Source organism: Ranitomeya imitator, chromosome 5 (assembly GCF_032444005.1).
Source record: "Ranitomeya imitator isolate aRanImi1 chromosome 5, aRanImi1.pri, whole genome shotgun sequence".
NCBI classification, from domain to species: Eukaryota; Metazoa; Chordata; class Amphibia; order Anura; family Dendrobatidae; genus Ranitomeya; species Ranitomeya imitator.
This window is the reverse complement of record NC_091286.1, coordinates 405137360-405157007: the sequence shown is the minus strand read 5'-3', so window position 1 is coordinate 405157007 and position 19648 is coordinate 405137360. Positions and strand designations below refer to the sequence as shown.

At 43.4% G+C, this 19648-nt stretch overlaps 1 protein-coding gene across 2 annotated transcripts in view; it reads left to right on the top strand.

Annotated features, from left to right (window-relative positions):
- The first annotated feature begins 2876 nt into the window (after positions 1–2876).
- DVL3 (dishevelled segment polarity protein 3) overlaps positions 2877–19648 on the top strand; it is a 112976-nt gene continuing 96204 nt past the window's right edge. For both annotated transcript variants that reach the window (XM_069726978.1, XM_069726979.1), the window contains exon 1: positions 2877–3370. In XM_069726978.1, coding sequence (XP_069583079.1) covers positions 3210–3370 — 161 coding nt within the window. In that variant the 5' untranslated portion in view covers positions 2877–3209. The remainder of the gene's footprint in view (positions 3371–19648) is intronic.

Sequence of the window (19648 nt, the reverse complement as noted above, 5' to 3'; positions counted from 1 at the left end):
GATCCGGGTACATGAAAGAATGAATGGGGCCATGTATCGTGAGATTTTGATTGCAAACCTCCTTCCATCAGCAAGGGCATTGAAAATGAAACGTGGCTGGGTCTTTCAACATGACAATGATCCAAAGCACACCACCAGGTCAACGAAGGAGTGGCTTCGTAAGAAGCATTTCAAGGTCCTGGAGTGGCCTAGCCAGTCTCCAGATCTCAACCCTATAGAAAACCTTTGGAGGGAGTTGAAAGTCCGTGTTGCCCAGCGACAGACCCAAAACATCACTGCTCTAGAGGAGATCTGCATGGAGCAATGGGCCAACATACCAACAACAGTGTGTGGCAACCTTGTGAAGACTTACAGAAAACGTTTGACCTCTGTCATTGCCAACAAAGGATATATTACAAAGTATTGAGATGAAATTTTGTTTCTGACCAAATACTTATTTTCCACCATAATATGCAAATAAAATGTTAAAAAAAAACAGACAATGTGATTTTCTGGATTTTTTTTTCTCAGTTTGTTTCCCATAGTTGAGGTCTACCTATGATGTAAATTACAGACGCCTCTCATCTTTTTAAGTGGTGGAACTTGCACTATTGCTGACTGACTAAATACTTTTTTGCTCCACTGTATATATACCTATTCTATGTGTACAGTATATATCTGCTCTAATCTAACCTGTCAGTGTGATTTTAGTGTACACCGCGCTGAATTGCTGGCTTTTCAAAGGACACCGGTGCATAAAAATCGGACAGCACTCGCATGGTGCGAGTGCTGTGCATTTTTCTCTCGCACCCATTGACTTGCATTGGTGAGTCTCGTCCGAGAATCGCAGCAATACGCAGCCTGCTGCGATTTTTTTTCTCAGTCCGATTTTGGAGAAAAAAATCGCAAATGGAATGTCACCTATTGAATAACATTGGTCCGAGTGCAATCCGATTTTTTATCGGATTGCACTCGTCCGTTTTCCTCACAAGTGGAAAAGAGGCCTTAGATAAAATACTTGAGGGTGTAGTTTCCAAAATGGGGTCAGTTGTGGAAGGTTTCTGCTGTTTAGGCACTGTAGGAACCCTGCATATGCAACAGCTTTCAGCTAAATTTGTGTTCCAAAATTTAAATATTGCTCCTTCAGCTCCTGCCTGGGATTCAGAGGGCTCTGCTGACGACACGTCAACAGAGCAGAGGCGCTTTTCCGCTCCACACACTGGGTAGGACTTCTGAGGTCATTCTGATTGAGATCTGGATACCCGCTACCTAACTGGGGGAGCCGGCTGTCACGCAGAATGACCTCAGAAGTCCCGACGGGTCAGCGGAGGCAGTGGAATCCCCGGCAGGAGCAGTCTGTGACCTCTCTGTGTCGGGGAAGAACGGCAGCGGACACAACAGACCGGTAAGTTATTATTATTATTATACATTTTTACAGCGCCATTTATTCCATGGCGCTTTACATGTGACTACGGGGCAAATATAGACAAATACATTAAACATTAAAGTTGACTTAAGTAGACTTCTTATGTCTACCGAGCTGTAAGAAAGTGTCAGTTTACAATGGATGAAACTTGGATGGATCTCTGGCGTCCAATGTTTGTCTTCCATTTTTTAGTTTTATACAGATCCTCATATACTTTAATGGCCTACGGTTGAGGATAGGAAATGCTCGGAGACACGGACCCGTTTTTTAAAACTGATGTGTGTGTGAGGGTATGTGCACACGCTGCGATTTTGCTGCGGATCCAGTTTCCCATGCGTTTACAGTATAATGTAAACCTATTGGAAACTAAATCTGCAGTCCACCTGCTCCAATAGAAAACTGCAGGTGTAAACCCGCAGCGGAATCCGCAGTAGAAACTGCGCTACATCCGCAGCCCTCACAGATACGGGTGCACATACCCTCTGGGTTCACACAAGCATAGAAAAAAAATCAGGTTCATCCAGAAAAGTAGGACGATCTTTTTCTCACTCCTCATCTGTCATTATATCCACTTTTTCAGCAGCAGATATTAACAATTTACAGAAACATTTAGTTTCCAGTGTTCTAGAGCTGCACTGTATCTGTACTAATCGCATGCTAGGCTGCGGTTCCGCACTGCACTCACTGAATGGGCGATTCTTAGGCTATGTTCACACTTTGCGGATTTTGCTGCGGATCCGCAGCAGTTTCCCATGAGTTTACATTACAATGTAAACATATGGGAAACAAAAAACGCAGTGCACATGCTGCAGAAAAAAACGTGCGGAAACGCTGCGGATTACATTCCGCAGCATGTCACTTCTTTTCTGCGGATTTTCACCTGCTCCAATAGGAAACTGCAGATGAAAATCCGCAGAAGAAACCGCAGTAAAAACCGCGATAAATCCGCAGTAAAAACCACGACGGGTTTTCACTGCGGATTTTGGAATTCTGCTGCGGAAAAATCCGCAGTGGAATCCGCAAAGTGTGAACATAGCCTAATATGATAATGCTGCGATTCTTCTCACGCACATTTTTTGTCCATCAAAAAAATTGCTTATCTGCACTACCCCATTGAATAACATGCTCGCACCAAAACTATGGCTGTGTAGAGCGCATGTGTGCCCGCAGCCCTAGTGGCAGAATGCTACACGCCCACTCTGCAGTTACTACACTGTCTGCATAGGTTGTGCCGCACAGGAATAGGACAGCGCCTCGGCCATGACCGGCTGAACACCCCGCTGTACATTACGAAGCCATTGCAACAACAACCGCCAAGCGGCCAAAGACTAGACTAATGAAGTAATCTGTCCGCGGACGGATATCCGGCGCTACATCAGGTCACATGATAAGGGGCGTGACCGGCGTCTTCAGATGGCACCTCAGCGCATGCGCACGAAGCAGCTGGCTCCGGACTCTTCCACGCATGCTCAGTGTTCCAGAGACGGACACCGAGTGACAGAAACACACCGATAACCCGGCCGGGAACTGGTACCGAGCGACTAAACAGCGGCCGGTGTGCTCGCACTGGGAGCGGCGGAGTCCTCGGAGTGTGGCGGCCGTGTGCTGTAGTGGGACTGCTCGGTGTGGGGCAGGGGCTGACAGGCCACACACTAAAGTGTTTCTTAGTGCCCCCACCCCGCTCCGCTGTGTCCCTGCTCCCCCGACATCTCCCCCTATGGCCCCCCGTGTATGACAGCCCCTGGGGCCGGGCCCCGGACCGCGTCCTCCGCTCCTGAGCTCCTGTCTCCCCGGCCGGATCACCATGGGGGAGACCAAGGTTATTTACCATCTGGACGAGCAGGAGACGCCGTATTTGGTGAAGCTGCCGGTGCCGTCTGACCGGGTGACGCTCGGAGACTTCAAGGGGGTGCTGAACAAGCCCAACTACAAGTTCTTCTTCAAGTCTATGGACGATGATTTCGGGTGAGTGTGAGGACTACTGCGCCCATCGTCCTCATGGTGGGGATTGTTCTCCCCTGTACCCGGGCCTGTAGGGCGGTGATTATTGCTCTTCACTGCAATTAGGAGAGGAGAATGTGCCCCGTTCACACGGTCAGTATATCAGGAGAGGAGCAATCAGAGGCAATAGACCCCCATCACCACCTCTGTATTCATCACCCACTCCTGGTATTGGCTTACACACACTGACCCCCCCAGAAGACCATCTATTAGAGCATCCCACCCACTTATCCCGACCAGAAAAACTAAAACGACGTCTCCCTACACCTGCGCCTGAGACGTCCCGGGGGCACGGCATCTTGAGCCGGCATGAGAACCAGTCCAAACAGAGGAGCCATCAGCGCTCCGTCCTCCTAGAATCATACTTCATTGGAAATCCGTACAAAAGTGACGGTAAGATCTCCAAAGCATCTGATGCGTCTCGGAATACGATTCCTTCCTGGTAGAAGTCACCTGTGACTAAGGAGTTGTGTTCCGAAACGCGTCGGATGGTTTGATGATCTCGCCGTGATTTTTGCACATGGAATTCCATTAAAGTATGGATTGTAGGAGGACGGAGCGCCAACGTTTCTTCTGTTGCATCACACACTATTTTTACTAACCGTTTTCTTTAAGACTACTATCCACCCTCCCCCCAAGCTATCAATTCCAAACCCAATTTTTGGGTGGTTATCCCCAATGGGGTTTCCTATGTGTGATCTTGGTGATATCTACATCACACCTGGTATTTTCCATTTTACTCTCATTGAGCCTATTAATCGGCCTTTGTCCTCCCTTAGAACTGCCGTTCTTTGGGTTCCTTTTTCGATATTTGGTAATGTCCATGGGCATTTATAATATTGCGATGCTTTTGTTATTTGAAGTCTTCTCCTCTGGGGAGCCAGTGATATGTAGGACAAGACAAAAAAAGAATGCAGCCCCTCTTGTTGCTGGCTGGAGTCATTGTCCTGGAGGATTAGGGAATGATAACATGGCAGGGCAGACATGGTGTCTGATGTTCTACACTCATGGTAGGCGCTGTGGACCCGGCTTCCCTGTATACAATGGCTCAGCTCTAGGGCTATTTGCCTCTTCCGTGCCTCCTTGAAGCTCTGCCCAGACCTTTTGTCTGCCAGAGAGAGAACAGAGCTACAGAAGCGAGTGCTGCGGTGACAGCAGAGTTTAGGGAAAGTAACCAGATGTAAACAGTGGTAATAGATGGGCAGTATAATAAGAGGCTGGCCGGAGGGGCAGGATACTGTATCGAGTCAGTCCTCGCTGGCAGCCTGGATCATAACTGGAACAATAATCGGTGCATTCTGCTGTTCACCCTGATCTGTTGTCAGATCACCCTGGGAAGTGACGCTCGCCTTGTGTTATATTTCATAGCACTTTTGGATCAAGTTTCCAGCACTCCTTACTTTGCATTAGTAAACGAATGATTTTTCATTTGTAATTTTTTTTTTTTTTTCCGTGAAACTCCCTCCCTCCAGGATTATATTACCCAGCAATGTGTTTTTACTGGTTTGGGTTTGTAGTGAAGTTCAAAAGCAGCAGTCTGTCCTCGTCCTGTAATTCCCAGGTGCTCGGAGCGTGTCCGGAGCTGCAGGTAGCTCTCGGTACTTGTTTGAGGATTAAAGCGTTACTAGTACATGATGCTGTTACTTAGCAAGTCTACAATGCCCTACAATAGGAGTCGGAAAATTAGTCATTAACGGTGGTTTTAATTTGACATGATGACTTTAATGATGCATGTTTATAGTGACCAGTTTTGCTAAAATATCTAAGTGTTAGGCTATGTGCACACGTTCAGGATTTTTCACGTTTTTGCCGCTATTTAATGCATTGGGAAGCTCTGGAGAAAAACGCATGCGGATTTCTTGCAGAAAATGTCTGGTTTTATTCAGGAACTTTCTGCAAGAAATCCTGACGTGTGCACATAGCCTTATAATTTATATTGTCTGCTCAGAAAAGGGCCTCAAGAGCCATAGAAAATGTGTGTATTGCATACAGTGGCTTTTGAAAGTATTCACCTCCCTTGGCATTTTTCATGTTTTCATGTCCTGGAATTTCAGGGTTTTTTATTTATTTTTTTTTCGAGGGTTTGCATGAGTTCATGTGAAGAACATGCCTATAACTGCGAACATTTGGCCTTCTTTTTATTGTGAAGCAAACAATAGGACAAAATAACTGAAAACTGCAGTGTACAAAAGTATTCACCCCCCCCCCCCCCCAAACCTGTACTTTGTAGAGCCTCCTTTTGTGTCATTTACAGCTGCAAGCTTTGGATAAGTCGCCATGAGCTTTCCACATCTTGCCACAGGGATTTTTGTCCATTCCTAAAGGCAAAACTACTCCAGCTCCATCACGTTAGATGGTTTCCTCTGGTGAACAGCAGTCTTCAAGTTTGGTCACAGATTCTCCATTGGATTAAGGTCTGGGCTTTGACTAGGCCACTCCATAAAATTTACATGTTTCCCCTTAAACCACTTGTGTTGCTTTACGGTATGCTCTGGGTTATTGTCTTGTTGGAAGGTGAACCTTTGTCCCTGTCTGAAATCACTGGCAAACAGGTTTTGTGCACAAATTTCCTTGTATTTTGCACCATCCTTTTTCCCTTCGACTTGGACCATTTTCCCTGTCCCTGCTGCCCCACAGCATGATGATGCTGCCACCTCCATATTTCACTGTGGGGATGGTGTTCTTGGGGTGATGAGCCATGTTGGTTTGGTGCCAGACATAACATTTACCTTGGACTCTATGGAGTGTACGGCTTAGGGCAGAGACAGACTGCCGTATAACTCGTGCGACGATCGCATTGCACTGCATGGACTGGCCTGGCACCTCTCATGACCTGAGCAAGACAGTGTGACGTATCTCTATGCAGATGTCAATCTCAGGTCAGGAGAGCCGACAGCCAGTACCAGGTTCACGATGCGATTCTCCCACGAGAAATACGGCAGTCAGTCTCTGCCCTAATGTGATCATATGTACTGATACTCCAGTCTCTGCTTTTGAACTCTGCAGCTACTTCAGGGTTACCTTTTGGTCTCTGTGCTGCCTCTCTGATATTAATGCCCTCCTTGCCTGAGCTGAGCGTTTTAGTGGGCGGCCCTCTTGTCAGGTTTGTTGTAGTGCCATAAACAAAAACCCACTGGTGTTTGTTACTAAAATTGAGTTTTAGCACTTGTTTGGTTGTCAACTACCACCTGTTATCAAAAGATATTAACCTCTTAATGACCGCCAATACGCCTTTTAAGGGCGGCAGTTTAGGGTTTTTAAACTACAGTGCAACTGTTTAACGGCGCTGAGGTTTAAATATATAGCGCTGCCCCCCCGCCTCAGAGTCGGAACTTCTACGGGGTCTCGGCTACCTGGGGTAGCGGAGACCACAGAGAACATGAGTCTGATCAGTTTTTACCGACCCCAGGGTTACAATCGCTGTTATTAGCAGTATAATGGCGAACACAAAAAAAAAAGTCAGATGTGATCACACATCAGAGGAAAGAAAAATAGGTTTTCCCGATCACCCCCATGGTACCTCTGGTGTCCAGGCATCCCCCTATGAAGTCCCCTGGGCCACCGCTGGCGGCGTCTTCTTCTGGGAGGAAATGGCGGGCGCATGCGTAATGCGCCCGCTGAAAACTGCCGGACGGCACCTGGCAACAATAGGAAATTTTTCCTATTGGTTCATTTTGATCATCAAAATAAAAGAATATATAGTAAATAAAACACCCCTTTATCACCCCTTAGTCAGGGAACAATAATAAAAATAAAAATAAAATTTCCATTTTTCCATTCGGGTTAGAGTTGGGTTAAAGTTGGTGGTTTGGGGTTAGGATGGAGTTAGAATTGAGGGGTTTCCAATGTTTAGGCACATCAGGGGGTCTTCAAATGTGACATGGCGCCACCATTGATTCCAGCCAATTTTGCGTTCAAAAAGTCAAATGGCGCTCCTTCCCTTCTGAGCTCTGCCATGCACCCAAACAGGGGTTTACCCCCACATATGGGGTATCTGTGTACTCGGGACAAATTGCACAACAACTTTTTTGGGTCTAATTTCTCATGTTACCCTTCTGAAAATAAAAATTTGAGGGTGAAAATATCATTTTTGTGGAAAAAATGATTTATTTTAACAGCTCTACGTTATAAACTTCTGTGAAGCACTTTGGGGGTTCAAAGTGCTCATCACACATCTAGATAAGTTCCTTGGGGGGTCTAGTTTCCATCTCAAGGAGAATCACAAGGAAATGGACAGCATGTGACTTAAATAGCAGTGTCGGAGCAAAGGGTCTGAATACTTATGACCATGTGATATTTCAGTTTTTCTTTTTTAATAAATTTGCAAAAAATACATTTGTTTTTTTTTTCAGTCAAGATGGTGTGCAGAGTGTACATTAATGAGGAAAAAAAAGAACTTTTTTGAATTTACCAAGTGGCTGCAATGAAACAGAGTGAAAAATTTAAAGGGGTTGAATACTTTCCGTACCCACTGTATATACGGTAACTAAATCTTTATCACATCAGCACTGGATTTGTGATGCCAGAAGAGACAAAAAAGCCACTATTAACCCCTTTCAGATATCCGACGTACTATCCTGTCCATGTGCGCTGGACCCGTATGACCATGGACGGGATAGTACGTCGAGGCCGAAAGGCCGTGCACACTGGTGGTGGGGCCGGATGTGATCGCGTTGTTCTGAGGTTCTCCTTGCCCGCATACCCCTGGATCCAATTCCTGCAGGGAGGTGGCTTGTCAGCGCCTCCTGAGAAGCCTCCTACACTGCCTGTCAGATCACTGATCCTACACAGTGCTGTGCAAAGTGTCAGATCAGCGATCTGACTTAATACAGTGGTGTCCCACCTTGGGACAATGTAAAAAAAAGTTTAAAAAAAAAATTATACTATGTACAAATATTTTTTTAATTCCTAAATAAAGAAAAAAAATGTTCCAATAAATACATTTATTTAAGTAAATAAATAAAAACAATAAAAGTACACATGTATAGTATCGCCGCGTCCGTAACGACCCGACCTATAAAACTGTCCCACTAGTTAACCCCTTCAGTGAAAAAATAAATAAAAAAACAAGGCAAAAAACAACGCTTTATCATACCGCCGAACAAAAAGTGGAATAACACGCGATCAAAAAGACAGATATAAATAACCATGATACCGCTGAAAACGTCATATTGTCCCGCAAAAAACGAGCCGCCATACAGCATCATCAGCGAAAAAATAAAAAAGTTATAGTCCTGAGAATAAAGCGATGCAAAAATAATGTTTTTCTATAAAATAGTTTATATCGTATAAAAGCACCAAAACATAAAAAAATGATATAAATGAGGTATCGCTGTAATCGTATTGACCCGAAGAATAAAACTGTTTTATCAATTTTACCAAACGAGGAACGGTATAAACGCCTCCCCCAAAAGAAATTCATGAATAGCTGGTTTTTGGTCATTCTGCCTCACAAAAATCGTAATAAAAAGCGATCAAAAAATGTCACGTGCCCGAAAATGTTACCAATAAAAACGTCAACTCGTCCCGCAAAAAACAAGACCTCACATGACTCTGTGGACCAAAATATGGAAAAATTATAGCTCTCAAAATGTGGTAACGCAAAAAATATTTTTTTGCAATAAAAAGCGTCTTTCAGTGTGTGACGGCTGCCAATCATAAAAATCCGCTAAAAAACCCGCTATAAAAGTAAATCAAACCCCCCTTCATCACCCCCTTAGTTAGGGAAAAATTAAAAAAAATGTATTTATTTCCATTTTCCCATTAGGGTTGGGGCTAAAGTTAGGGTTGGGGCTAAAGTTAGGGTTGGGGCTAAAGTTACGGTTAAGGTTTAGATTACATTTACAGTTGGGGTTAGGGTTAGGGGTGTGTCAGGGTTAGAGGTGTGGTTAGGGTTACCATTGGGATTAGGGTTAGGGGTGTGTTTGGATTAGGGTTTCAGTTATAATTGGGGGGGTTTACACTGTTTAGGCACATCAGGGGCTCTCCAAACACGACATGGCGTCCGATCTCAATTCCAGCAAATTCTGCGTTGAAAAAGTAAAACAGTGCTCCTTCCCTTCAGAGCTCTCCCGTGTGCCCAAACAGGGTTTACCCCAACATATGGGGTATCGGCATACTGAGGACAAATAGGACAACTTTTCGGGTCCAATTTCTCCTGTTACCCTTGGGAAAATACAAAACTGGGGGCTAAAAAATAATTTTTGTGGGAAAAAAAAGGATTTTTTATTTTCACGGCTCTGCGTTATAAACTGTAGTGAAACACTTGGGGGTTAAAAGCTCACAACACATCTAGATGAGTTCCTTAGGGGGTCTAGTTTCCAAAATGGTGTCACTTGTGGGGAGTTTCTACTGTTTAGGTACACTAGGGGCTCTGCAAACGCAATGTGACACCTGCAGACCATTCCATCTAAGTCTGCATTCCAAATGGAGCTCCTTCCCTTCCGAGCCCTCCCATGCGCCCAAACAGTGGTTCCTCCCCACATATGGGGTATCAGCGCACTCAGGACAAATTGGACAACAAATTTTGGGGTCCAATTTCTCCTGTTACCCTCGGGAAAATACAAAACTGGGGGCTAAAAAATAATTTTTGTGGGAAAAAAATGTTGTTTTATTTTTACGGCTCTGCATTATAAACTTCTGTGAAGCCCTTGGTGGGTCAAAGCGCTCAAAACACATCTAGATAAATTCCTTAGAGGGTCTACTTTCCAAAATGGTGTCACTTGTGGGGGGTTTCAATGTTTAGGCACATCAGTGGCTCTCCAAACGCAACATGGCGTCCCATCTCAATTCCTGTCAATTTTGCATTGAAAAGTCAAACGGCGCTCCTTCCCTTCCGAGCTCTCCCATGCGCCCAAACAGTGGTTTACCCCCACATATGGGGTATCAGCGTACTCAGGACAAATTGTACAACAACTTTTGGGGTCCATTTTCTCCTGTTACCCTTGGTAAAATAAAACAAATTGGAGCTGAAGTAAATTTTTTGTGAAAAAGTTAAATGTTCATTTTTATTTAAACATTCCAAAAATTCCTGTGAAGCACCAGAAGGGTTAATAAACTTCTTGAATATGGTTTTGAGCACCTCAAGGGGTGCAGTTTTTAGAATGGTGTCACACTTGGGTATTTTCTATCATATAGACCCCTCAAAATGACTTCAAATGAGATGTGGTCCCTAAAAAAAAAAAAAAAATGGTGTTGTAAAAATGAGAAATTGCTGGTCAACTTTTAACCCTTATAACTCCCTAACAAAAAAAAATTTTTGGTTCCAAAATTGTGCTGATGTAAAGTAAACATGTGGGAAATGTTACTTAAGTATTTTGTGTGACATATCTCTGTGATTTAATTACATAAAAATTCAAAGTTGGAAAATTGCGAAATTTTCATAATTTTCGCCAAATTTCCGTTTTTTTCACATACAAACGCAGGTACTATCAAAGAATTTTTACCACTATCATGAAGTACAATATGTCCAGAGAAAACAATCTCAGAATCACTGGGATCCGTTGAAGCGTTCCAGAGTTATAACCTCATAAAGGGACAGTGGTCAGAATTGTAAAAATTGGCCCGGTCATTAACTAGCAAACCACCCTTGGGGGTAAAGGGGTTAAGGGCAGAAAAATTCAAAGTTGGAAAATTGCGAAATTATCAAAATTTTTGCTAAATTTCCATTTTTTTTTTTTTTTTTTTTTAAACAAATAAACGCAAGTCATATGAAAGAAATTTTACCACGATCATTAAGTACAATATGTCATGAGAAAACGGTCAGAATCGCCGGGATCCATGGAATCGCTCCAGAGTTATTACCTCATAAAGGGACAGTGGTCAGAATTTTACAAATTGCTCCGGTCATTAACGTGCAAACCACCCTTTGGGGTTAAAGGAGTTGACCAGGACTATTTGATGACCAATCTTCAGGCTAGGTCCTCTATATCATGGTGCCAGGGGTCTGGCACACCCATAATCTGCTTTTACTAGGTCCTGTGGCCGCTTGATGTACACTAAAACTGTCCATTGTGAAGTGTCTGCTGTTAGTACCGGAGTTCAGGTCTTATTCACTTGGATTAGAGATGAGCTGCAGTAACTAATTATGGCTGCTGTACAATGAACGGAGCTTCATACACATCAATTTCCTAGGGGCCGCCTGCTGATTGGTGGGGCTGCTGGAGGCTCAACAATCTGACATTGACGAATGCTAAGGGTAGGTCATCAGTATCTCAGTTCTGGGAATCCTTTAAATCTAAAGTTATAGTCTTCATGCACCTTATTGATGAGCAATGAATCCTCCGTACTACATTAACATGAACTGTTTTGATTAGCGGCACCTAGGAGTTTCATTTGGGGTCAAAAAGAAATGATTTACATGAAAGCTTCTTTTGATCGACCCCCTGTGACATAACTTCCGTCAGTGAAGCAAAGAGCTGCTGGGGCATGGTAGTCTAGTGAGATTTGGGTATTTTAAGGGGTTTTTACACATATAACTTTTTTGCCTATTTGCTTCTTGTAGGTGAATATGGTGACCTGAGTTGTTACTCACCCTCCTCTACTCCAGCTGTGCCAATCCACCAATGGTCCTGACTTTTTGTTTGTTTTTTAAACCTCAGCAGTGACTTCACAACTACAGGTTATAAGACCTCTGGGTTCAGCTGTGATGCTTAGGTAAGACAGGGATTGTGAGTAAACGGCCCATGCACAAACACCTTAGTAAATAAATAAATTAAAAAAACGCAAGCAAGTGTTTTTAATGCAGTTTCAAATTTTTTTTATTTTTTTTTTTTGCCAGAAACTCCATTTTAAAAATTTCTGAATGAGACCCTACTGGACCTCTCTGCTGCAGGAGAAATGACTTCTCCGGCTTCCCCTTGGCATGTACATACTGTAAGATTGGACTGTGGTTGCCCAAAAAAAGCAGATGCCCCTTTTGCTGGTGTTTTTTATATAGTAGTATAGGGCAAAACATTTTATAAACCGCATCAGACCTGACTGGATTTCATAAAGTCCTGTAGATAGCTTTTTATTTTTTTTTTCCGTTCCATATAGGTCAAATTTAAATTGCATTTCTATGAACCAGTATGTGAATTAGTTCCTAAAAACGGGGCCTAATTGGGACCTCAGTTTATTAGCAAGAGTGTGGGGGCATCTACAAAAAACAAAGGGCTCATATAGCTCACTAAAATATTACATATGTCGCTAAATGATGTTTGTTTGTTTTTTTGCCCTATGTGCAATTTGCCCTGAAGTAGCCAATGTTTTTAAAATAATATTTCTTTACCCATTGAGTACTCAAAGGTTCTGAAGTGATTGACAACACTGGTCAAAATGTCGTAACCACATTATTTGCAGGAAGGGACTGTTGGACTGCTGAACAGTTTTGTAAAATCTTGAAAACCTCTTTAAATATGATCAGCATGTAGGAGGTGGTATTTTAAGAGTTATCAAAATTGAGGTGACTGGAGATAAAGAATGACAATTGAAATACTTCACAGTGCTGCATACTGGCTGTATAAAAATAAAATTGTTACATCTTGAGGAAATCCTACGTATGGTAAGTGACCTATCCTTTCACTTCTGGTTATCAAGAAGTAAAAATATTTTTCTTTTATTTTTTTCATAGTTTGTTACTGTTATTTCCATACATACATTATATCAATAGACGTGTTCATGGTATGCAAATGGTAAAAAAAAAAATGGAAACAATTTTCAACACTTTATTCATTGTAGAGTATAAGCACCATGTGCAGAAATACACACACTTGCATGTTTTGGTAGCTATTAGTGAAGGTATTAATGGTGTCTGAGAAATATTCTGTCTTAGCTGAATGCATTTGGAAACACAAATCATCAAGATCCTTTGCTGGCAGCTCCTTTTGAGGGTATGTGCAGATGATCAGTAAACGCTTGCGGGTTGGGCGCTGCGTACTTGTGCGGCGTTCAACCTGCAACATCCAGCTGTTGCAGTATCGTGGATGGGATTTCAATAAATCCCATGTCCACTAAGTGTCCAGAAACGCCTGCTGCACACCTGCAGAGACTGACGTGCGGCGCGTCTCTCCATACCTCATCATGTCAATTTCTCTTGTGGGGATGCAAGAGAAATTTCACCCATACAGTCTATTGGACATGGCGAATCCGCACGGTTCAGTGAACACATGCAGATTCACCCGCGTTCAATAAATGGCTTAAATTTACCAACCACTGATGTTCCAAATTTGGTTAATGTGGAGAAGTGGGGGGAGGGAAGGGGGGGGAAGAAAAGCTCTTGATGTGTCAGGCAAATCTCAGGCTATGGATGCTGCTTACCTAAGGTAGTTGTGCTGGGCAGGTACAACGCTCGGAGGAGGCTGCTGCATCTACCGCTGGTTTACAAATGTCTAACGTGGAACTGAGAAGTGAGCTAGACAGAAGTTGCAGTGTTGTCAGAGCGCTGCTGTAGATGGAGACTAGCAGAGTCAAGGTTAGAGGGACGTTTTATTGGATTACGTGTTTCAGAGATCTGTCCCCTTCATCAGATATCCGAAACATGTTGTCCAATAAAACTTTCCTCCTGCCTTCACTTTGCGTGTCTCCATGTACAGCAGCGCCTGGACGACTCCGCAACTTTACTGCCTGGCTCAGATGTGCTTCAAGGGAATTTGCCACCAGGTTTTAGTAAACTAATATGAGAGCAGCATGTTGTACGGGCAGAGACCCTGATTGTAGTGATGTCACTGGACTGCTTGCTATAACTTTGAAAAAATCAGTTTTAAGAGCAGGAGGTTATCACAAGAGGACTAGGGCTGTGTGCCCACATTGTGTTTTTTTTTTTTTTTTTTTATGCGTTTCTGCCACGTTTTTTGCCGCAGCGGAAACGCTAAAAAACTCTTAAACGCATTCCATTACAATCCTATGGGATTCCACAGTTGCTGTGCCCATGCTGCGGATTTTCCTGCTGTGGAATCGCATAGCGGTAAAATCCGCAGCATGTTCATTATTTCTGCAGAATCACAGTGATTGCATTGAAACGCTCACTTTACGCATGTGGTTATGCCCACCATGCGTAAAGTGAGCGCTTCATGTGCGGATGGTACCCGGGTCTGGAGGAGCGGAGACACTCTCTCAGGCCCTGGGTACCATGTTCCTGTATAATAAAAAAAAAAAAAAGATATGCTTACCTTCTGATGGCCCCCGGAGTCCTCCCGACTCTCAGCGGTGCACACGGCGGCTTCCGTTCCCAGTGACGCATTGCACAAATCACCTGAGATGATGTCGCGGTCACGCGACGTCACAAAGGTCCTTCGTGCAAAGCATCCCTGGGAACGGAACGTACCGGGAACGCCGCTGAGGAGATCGGGGGCCGTCGGAAGGTGAGAATAACCATATTTTTTATTTTTAACATTCTATCTTTTACTTTTGATTCTGCATAGGCATCAATAGTAAAGCGTTGGTCACACTTGTCAAGCACTATGCTTGACAAGTGTGACCAAGCTGTCAATCGCTTTTCTAAGCGACGCTTCAAATTGCTTGGAAAATGCTAGCATTCTGCAAGCTAAAAACGCTTGCAAAACGCTTGTTTTGTGGGAAAACGCATGAGAATTCCACATTCGTTTTACCCGCGGTAGGGAGTTGCGGAAATGCTGCAGACATTTCCGCAGCGTTTCTGCGACTTGGGCACATAGCCTTATACACCAGTTGCCATGCAGTCCTCCATATTCATGAGCTCTCTATAACCCCGCCCCCACCACTGATTGGCAGCTTTCTGTGTACACCGTGCCAATCAGAAAGTTGCCAATTGGTGGTGTGGGCGGGGTTATACACAAATCAGCATTCAGAGAATCTGTAGATCTGCAGCAGATAAAAGTGATTTTATGAAAACAGCAGTGAGCAGCCAGTGAGTGACACCGCAGGAATCATAATTTCTGCCCCTATATCATGCTGCTCTCATGGGATTGTGAAAACCTGCTGACACATCCCCTCTAATGGAAGATGTTGCAAGCCATGGTATCACGTTTATGCTTAAGCTCAACAAGTCCAAGTGTTCCACTTTCCCCAGCGGCAGATGTTTCATCGTGTCCAATATTTCAACATGTCCGATCATTTTTGGTTTCGGGGAGGGGGGATATGCCTTCTCCAGTTGTCCATCCGCAGCTTTCTCCCTGCTGCTACCAGTCAAGGGCTGATGTGTGGTCTGAATAGCGCTGCCGTCACATGGGACATGCAGTCATTGCAGGAAGCAGGCTGCTGGTATTTCCACAGGAAGATCTTTACCAAAATCCCCATGATTATTTGCAGATTTTGTGCTGTGAAGATTTTTTTTGCAGCAAATCCTCTACGTATGAAGAAGCCATTTTTGTTTTTACTCCAAAACCTTTAGAACCAAATCAAGTCATTTGTAAAGGTTTTTTTTCTGTTGTCATCTGCCACCAGTATTACCAAAGTAATAGTTGCAAAGCAGAATAAAAAGCCTTTTTTTCCTAAATTTCATCTTGTTGCAGAGATTTTGGCAAAGTATTTGGCACCTGATTGGTTAACATTTAAGTCCAAGTGGGGGTTATCAAATAGCAACTCCTATGAGAAGTACACACCTTCAGTGAAAACTGTCTAATGCACACTCAATTTTTGTAAACTCATTAAGTGGGAAAAAGTTATATTATGCTGAGCAGCCAATATTACATCATGTGTCCAGCTAAACAAGAAAGATGTGAAAGATCCAAGAGGTTTATGTATAGCATTCCGTAAGGCTATGTAACATATCTTTTTACTATTGATACTGCATAGGCAGCATCAATAATAAAAAGTTGGTCACACTTTTCAAACACTATGTTTGACAAGTGTGACCAACCTGTCAATAATTTTTCCAAGCGATGCTACAGATTGTTTGGAAAACTCTAGCATTCTGCAAGCTAATTACGCCAGTTCCGCATGCGCATTTCCCGCATCAGGGAGTTGTGGAATTGTCGCTGAAATTTCCACGGCAATTCCACAACGTGTGCACATAGCCTTAATGTTATGTGGTGGTTGCTCTTCTGTATGTGTAGCACAACCTTCCCAACATGGTGTTTCCTTAAGTGATTGCACTTATCATCATTGTAAAATAGACGGACAACTCACTGATATATGTCCGTACCTCAATAACAATATAATGTAAATATACAAGACTCTAGTCTTACATCCTTATGACTGCTAACCTTGATGTGCAGAGTTATAAAACCATGGAAGCAGTTTTCCAGTTTCAGCAGTGACAAGTTGGCAGGAATTTGAGGCTAGCTCCTGGTCTTCTACCAGGCCCCCCACCCCTCCCTGCGAGCTTTGCCAGACCATTTGTAGGTTTCAGGCAGAGTGCATGGCTGCAGATGTGAGACCGAAAGGGGGAGGACACAAGGAATCCTTTGCATTTCATGCAACCAATTTGTGACCATTAGAAGGGGACATAGGAAATGAAAATTGCCATTTCTTGTGAAAATATTTAGTTTCAATTATAGACGCTTAAGTCCCTTTTACACCAGATAATGATGGCCTGATGTAAGATGTAAATGGTGTATGGAGTGGAACATCGCAGCTGATGGGTGAGGGCGCCGGACCTCCACTGATCTGATATTGATGACCCATCCTTCTAAAGATCTTTATTTGGTTTTCCATACAGGGTAATAAAGGAATATAGTGACACAGAAGCATTGTCTATATCATGTAACAGAGAAGCACATTGCTAAGGAGAGTAAAACTAATCCCAAACTGTTCTTCAACTATATCAATAGTAAAAGAATAAAAACTGAAAATGTAGGCCCCTTAAAAAATAGTGAGGAAAGAATGGTTGTAGATGACGAGGAAAAAGCTAACATATTAACCCCTTCATGACCAGGGGATTTTTCGTTTTTCCGTGTTCGTTTTTCGCTCCCCTCCTTCCCAGAGCCATAACTTTTTTATTTTTCCGTCAATTTGGCCATGTGAGGGCTTATTTTTTGCGGGACGAGTTGTACTTTTGAACGACATCATTGGTTTTAGCATGTCGTGTACTAGAAAACGGGAAAAAAATTCCAAGTGCGGTGAAATTGCAAAAAAAGTGCAATCCCACATTGGTTTTTTGTTTGGCTTTTTTGCTAGGTTCACTAAATGCTAAAAATGACCTGCCATTATGATTCTCCAGGTCATTACGAGTTCATAGACCCCAAACATGACTAGGTTATTTTTTATCTAAGTGGTGAAAAAAAATTCCAAACTTTGCTAAAAAAAAAAAAAAATTGCGCCATTTTCCGATACTCGTAGCGTCTCCATTTTTCGTGATCTGGGGTCGGTTGAGGGCTTATTTTTTGCGTGCCGAGATGACGTTTTTAATGATAGCATTTCGGTGCAGATACGTTCTTTTGATCGCCCGTTATTGCATTTTAATGCAATGTCGCGGCGACCAAAAAAACGTAATTCTGGCGTTTCGAGTTTTTTTCCCGCTACGCTGTTTAGCGATCAGGTTAATACTTTTTTTTTATTTGATAGATCGGGCAATTCTGAGCGCGGCGATACCAAATATGCGTAGATTTGATATTTTTTTTTTTATTGATTTATTTTGATTGGGGCGAAAGGGGGGTGATTTAAACTTTTATGTTTTTTTTATTTTTTTCACATTTTTTTTAAACTTTTTTTTTAAACTTTTGCCATGCTTCAATAGCCTCCATGGGAGGCTAGAAGCAGGGACAGCACGATCGGCTCTGCTACATAGCAGCGATCTGCTGATCGCTGCTATGTAGCAGAATTGCACGTGTGCTGTGAGCGCCGACCACAGGGTGGCGCTCACAGCGACGGGCAATCAGTAACCATAGAGGTCTCAAGGACCTCTATGGCTACAATGGAGACGCATCGCCGACCCCCGGACATGTGACGGGGGTCGGCGATGACGTCATTTCCGGCCGCCCGGCCGGAAGCGGTAGTTAAATGCCGCTGTCTGCGTTTGACAGCGGCATTTAACTAGTTAATAGGTGCGGGCAGATCGCGATTCTGCCCGCGCCTATTACGGGCACATGTCAGCTGTTCAAAACAGCTGACATGTCCCGGCTTTGGTGCGGGCTCACCGCGGAGCCCTGCATCAAAGCAGGGGAGCCGGCATCGGACGGTATAGTACGTCCGATGCCGGTAAGGGGTTAAACACCTTCTTCTCCACGGTATTCACGGTGGAAAATGAAATGCTAGGTGAAATCCCAAGAAACAATGAAAACCCTATATTAAGGGTCACCAATCTAACCCAAGAAGAGGTGCGAAACCGGCTAAATAAGATTAAAATAGATAAATCTCCGGGTCCGGATGGCATACACCCATGAGTACTAAGAGAACTAAGTAATGTAATAGATAAACCATTATTTCTTATTTTTAGGGACTCTATAGCGACAGGGTCTGTTCCGCAGGATTGGCGCATAGCAAATGTGGTGCCAATATTCAAAAAGGGCTCTAAAAGTGAACCTGGAAATTATAGGCCAGTAAGTCTATTGTTGGTAAAATATTTGAAGGGTTTCTGAGGGATGTTATTCTGGATTATCTCAATGAGAATAACTGTTTAACTCCATATCAGCATGGGTTTATGAGATATCGCTCCTGTCAAACCAATCTAATCAGTTTTTATGAAGAGGTAAGCTATAGGCGGGACCACGGTGAGTCATTGGACGTGGTATATCTCGATTTTTTCCAAAGCGTTTGATACCGTGCCGCACAAGAGGTTGGTACACAAAATGAGAATGCTTGGTCTGGGGGAAAATGTGTGTAAATGGGTTAGTAACTGGCTTAGTGATAGAAAGCAGAGGGTGGTTATAAATGGTATAGTCTCTAACTGGGTCGCTGTGACCAGTGGGGTACCGCAGGGGTCAGTATTGGGACCTGTTCTCTTCAACATATTCATTAATGATCTGGTAGAAGGTTTACACAGTAAAATATCGATATTTGCAGATGATACAAAACTATGTAAAGCAGTTAATACAAGAGAAGATAGTATTCTGCTACAGATGGATCTGGATAAGTTGGAAACTTGGGCTGAAAGGTGGCAGATGAGGTTTAACAATGATAAATGTAAGGTTATACACATGGGAAGAGGGAATCAATATCACCATTACACACTGAATGAGAAACCACTGGGTAAATCTGACAGGGAGAAGGACTTGGGGATCCTAGTTAATGATAAACTTACCTGGAGCAGCCAGTGCCAGGCAGCAGCTGCCAAGGCAAACAGGATCATGGGGTGCATTAAAAGAGGTCTGGATACACATGATGAGAGCATTATACTGCCTCTGTACA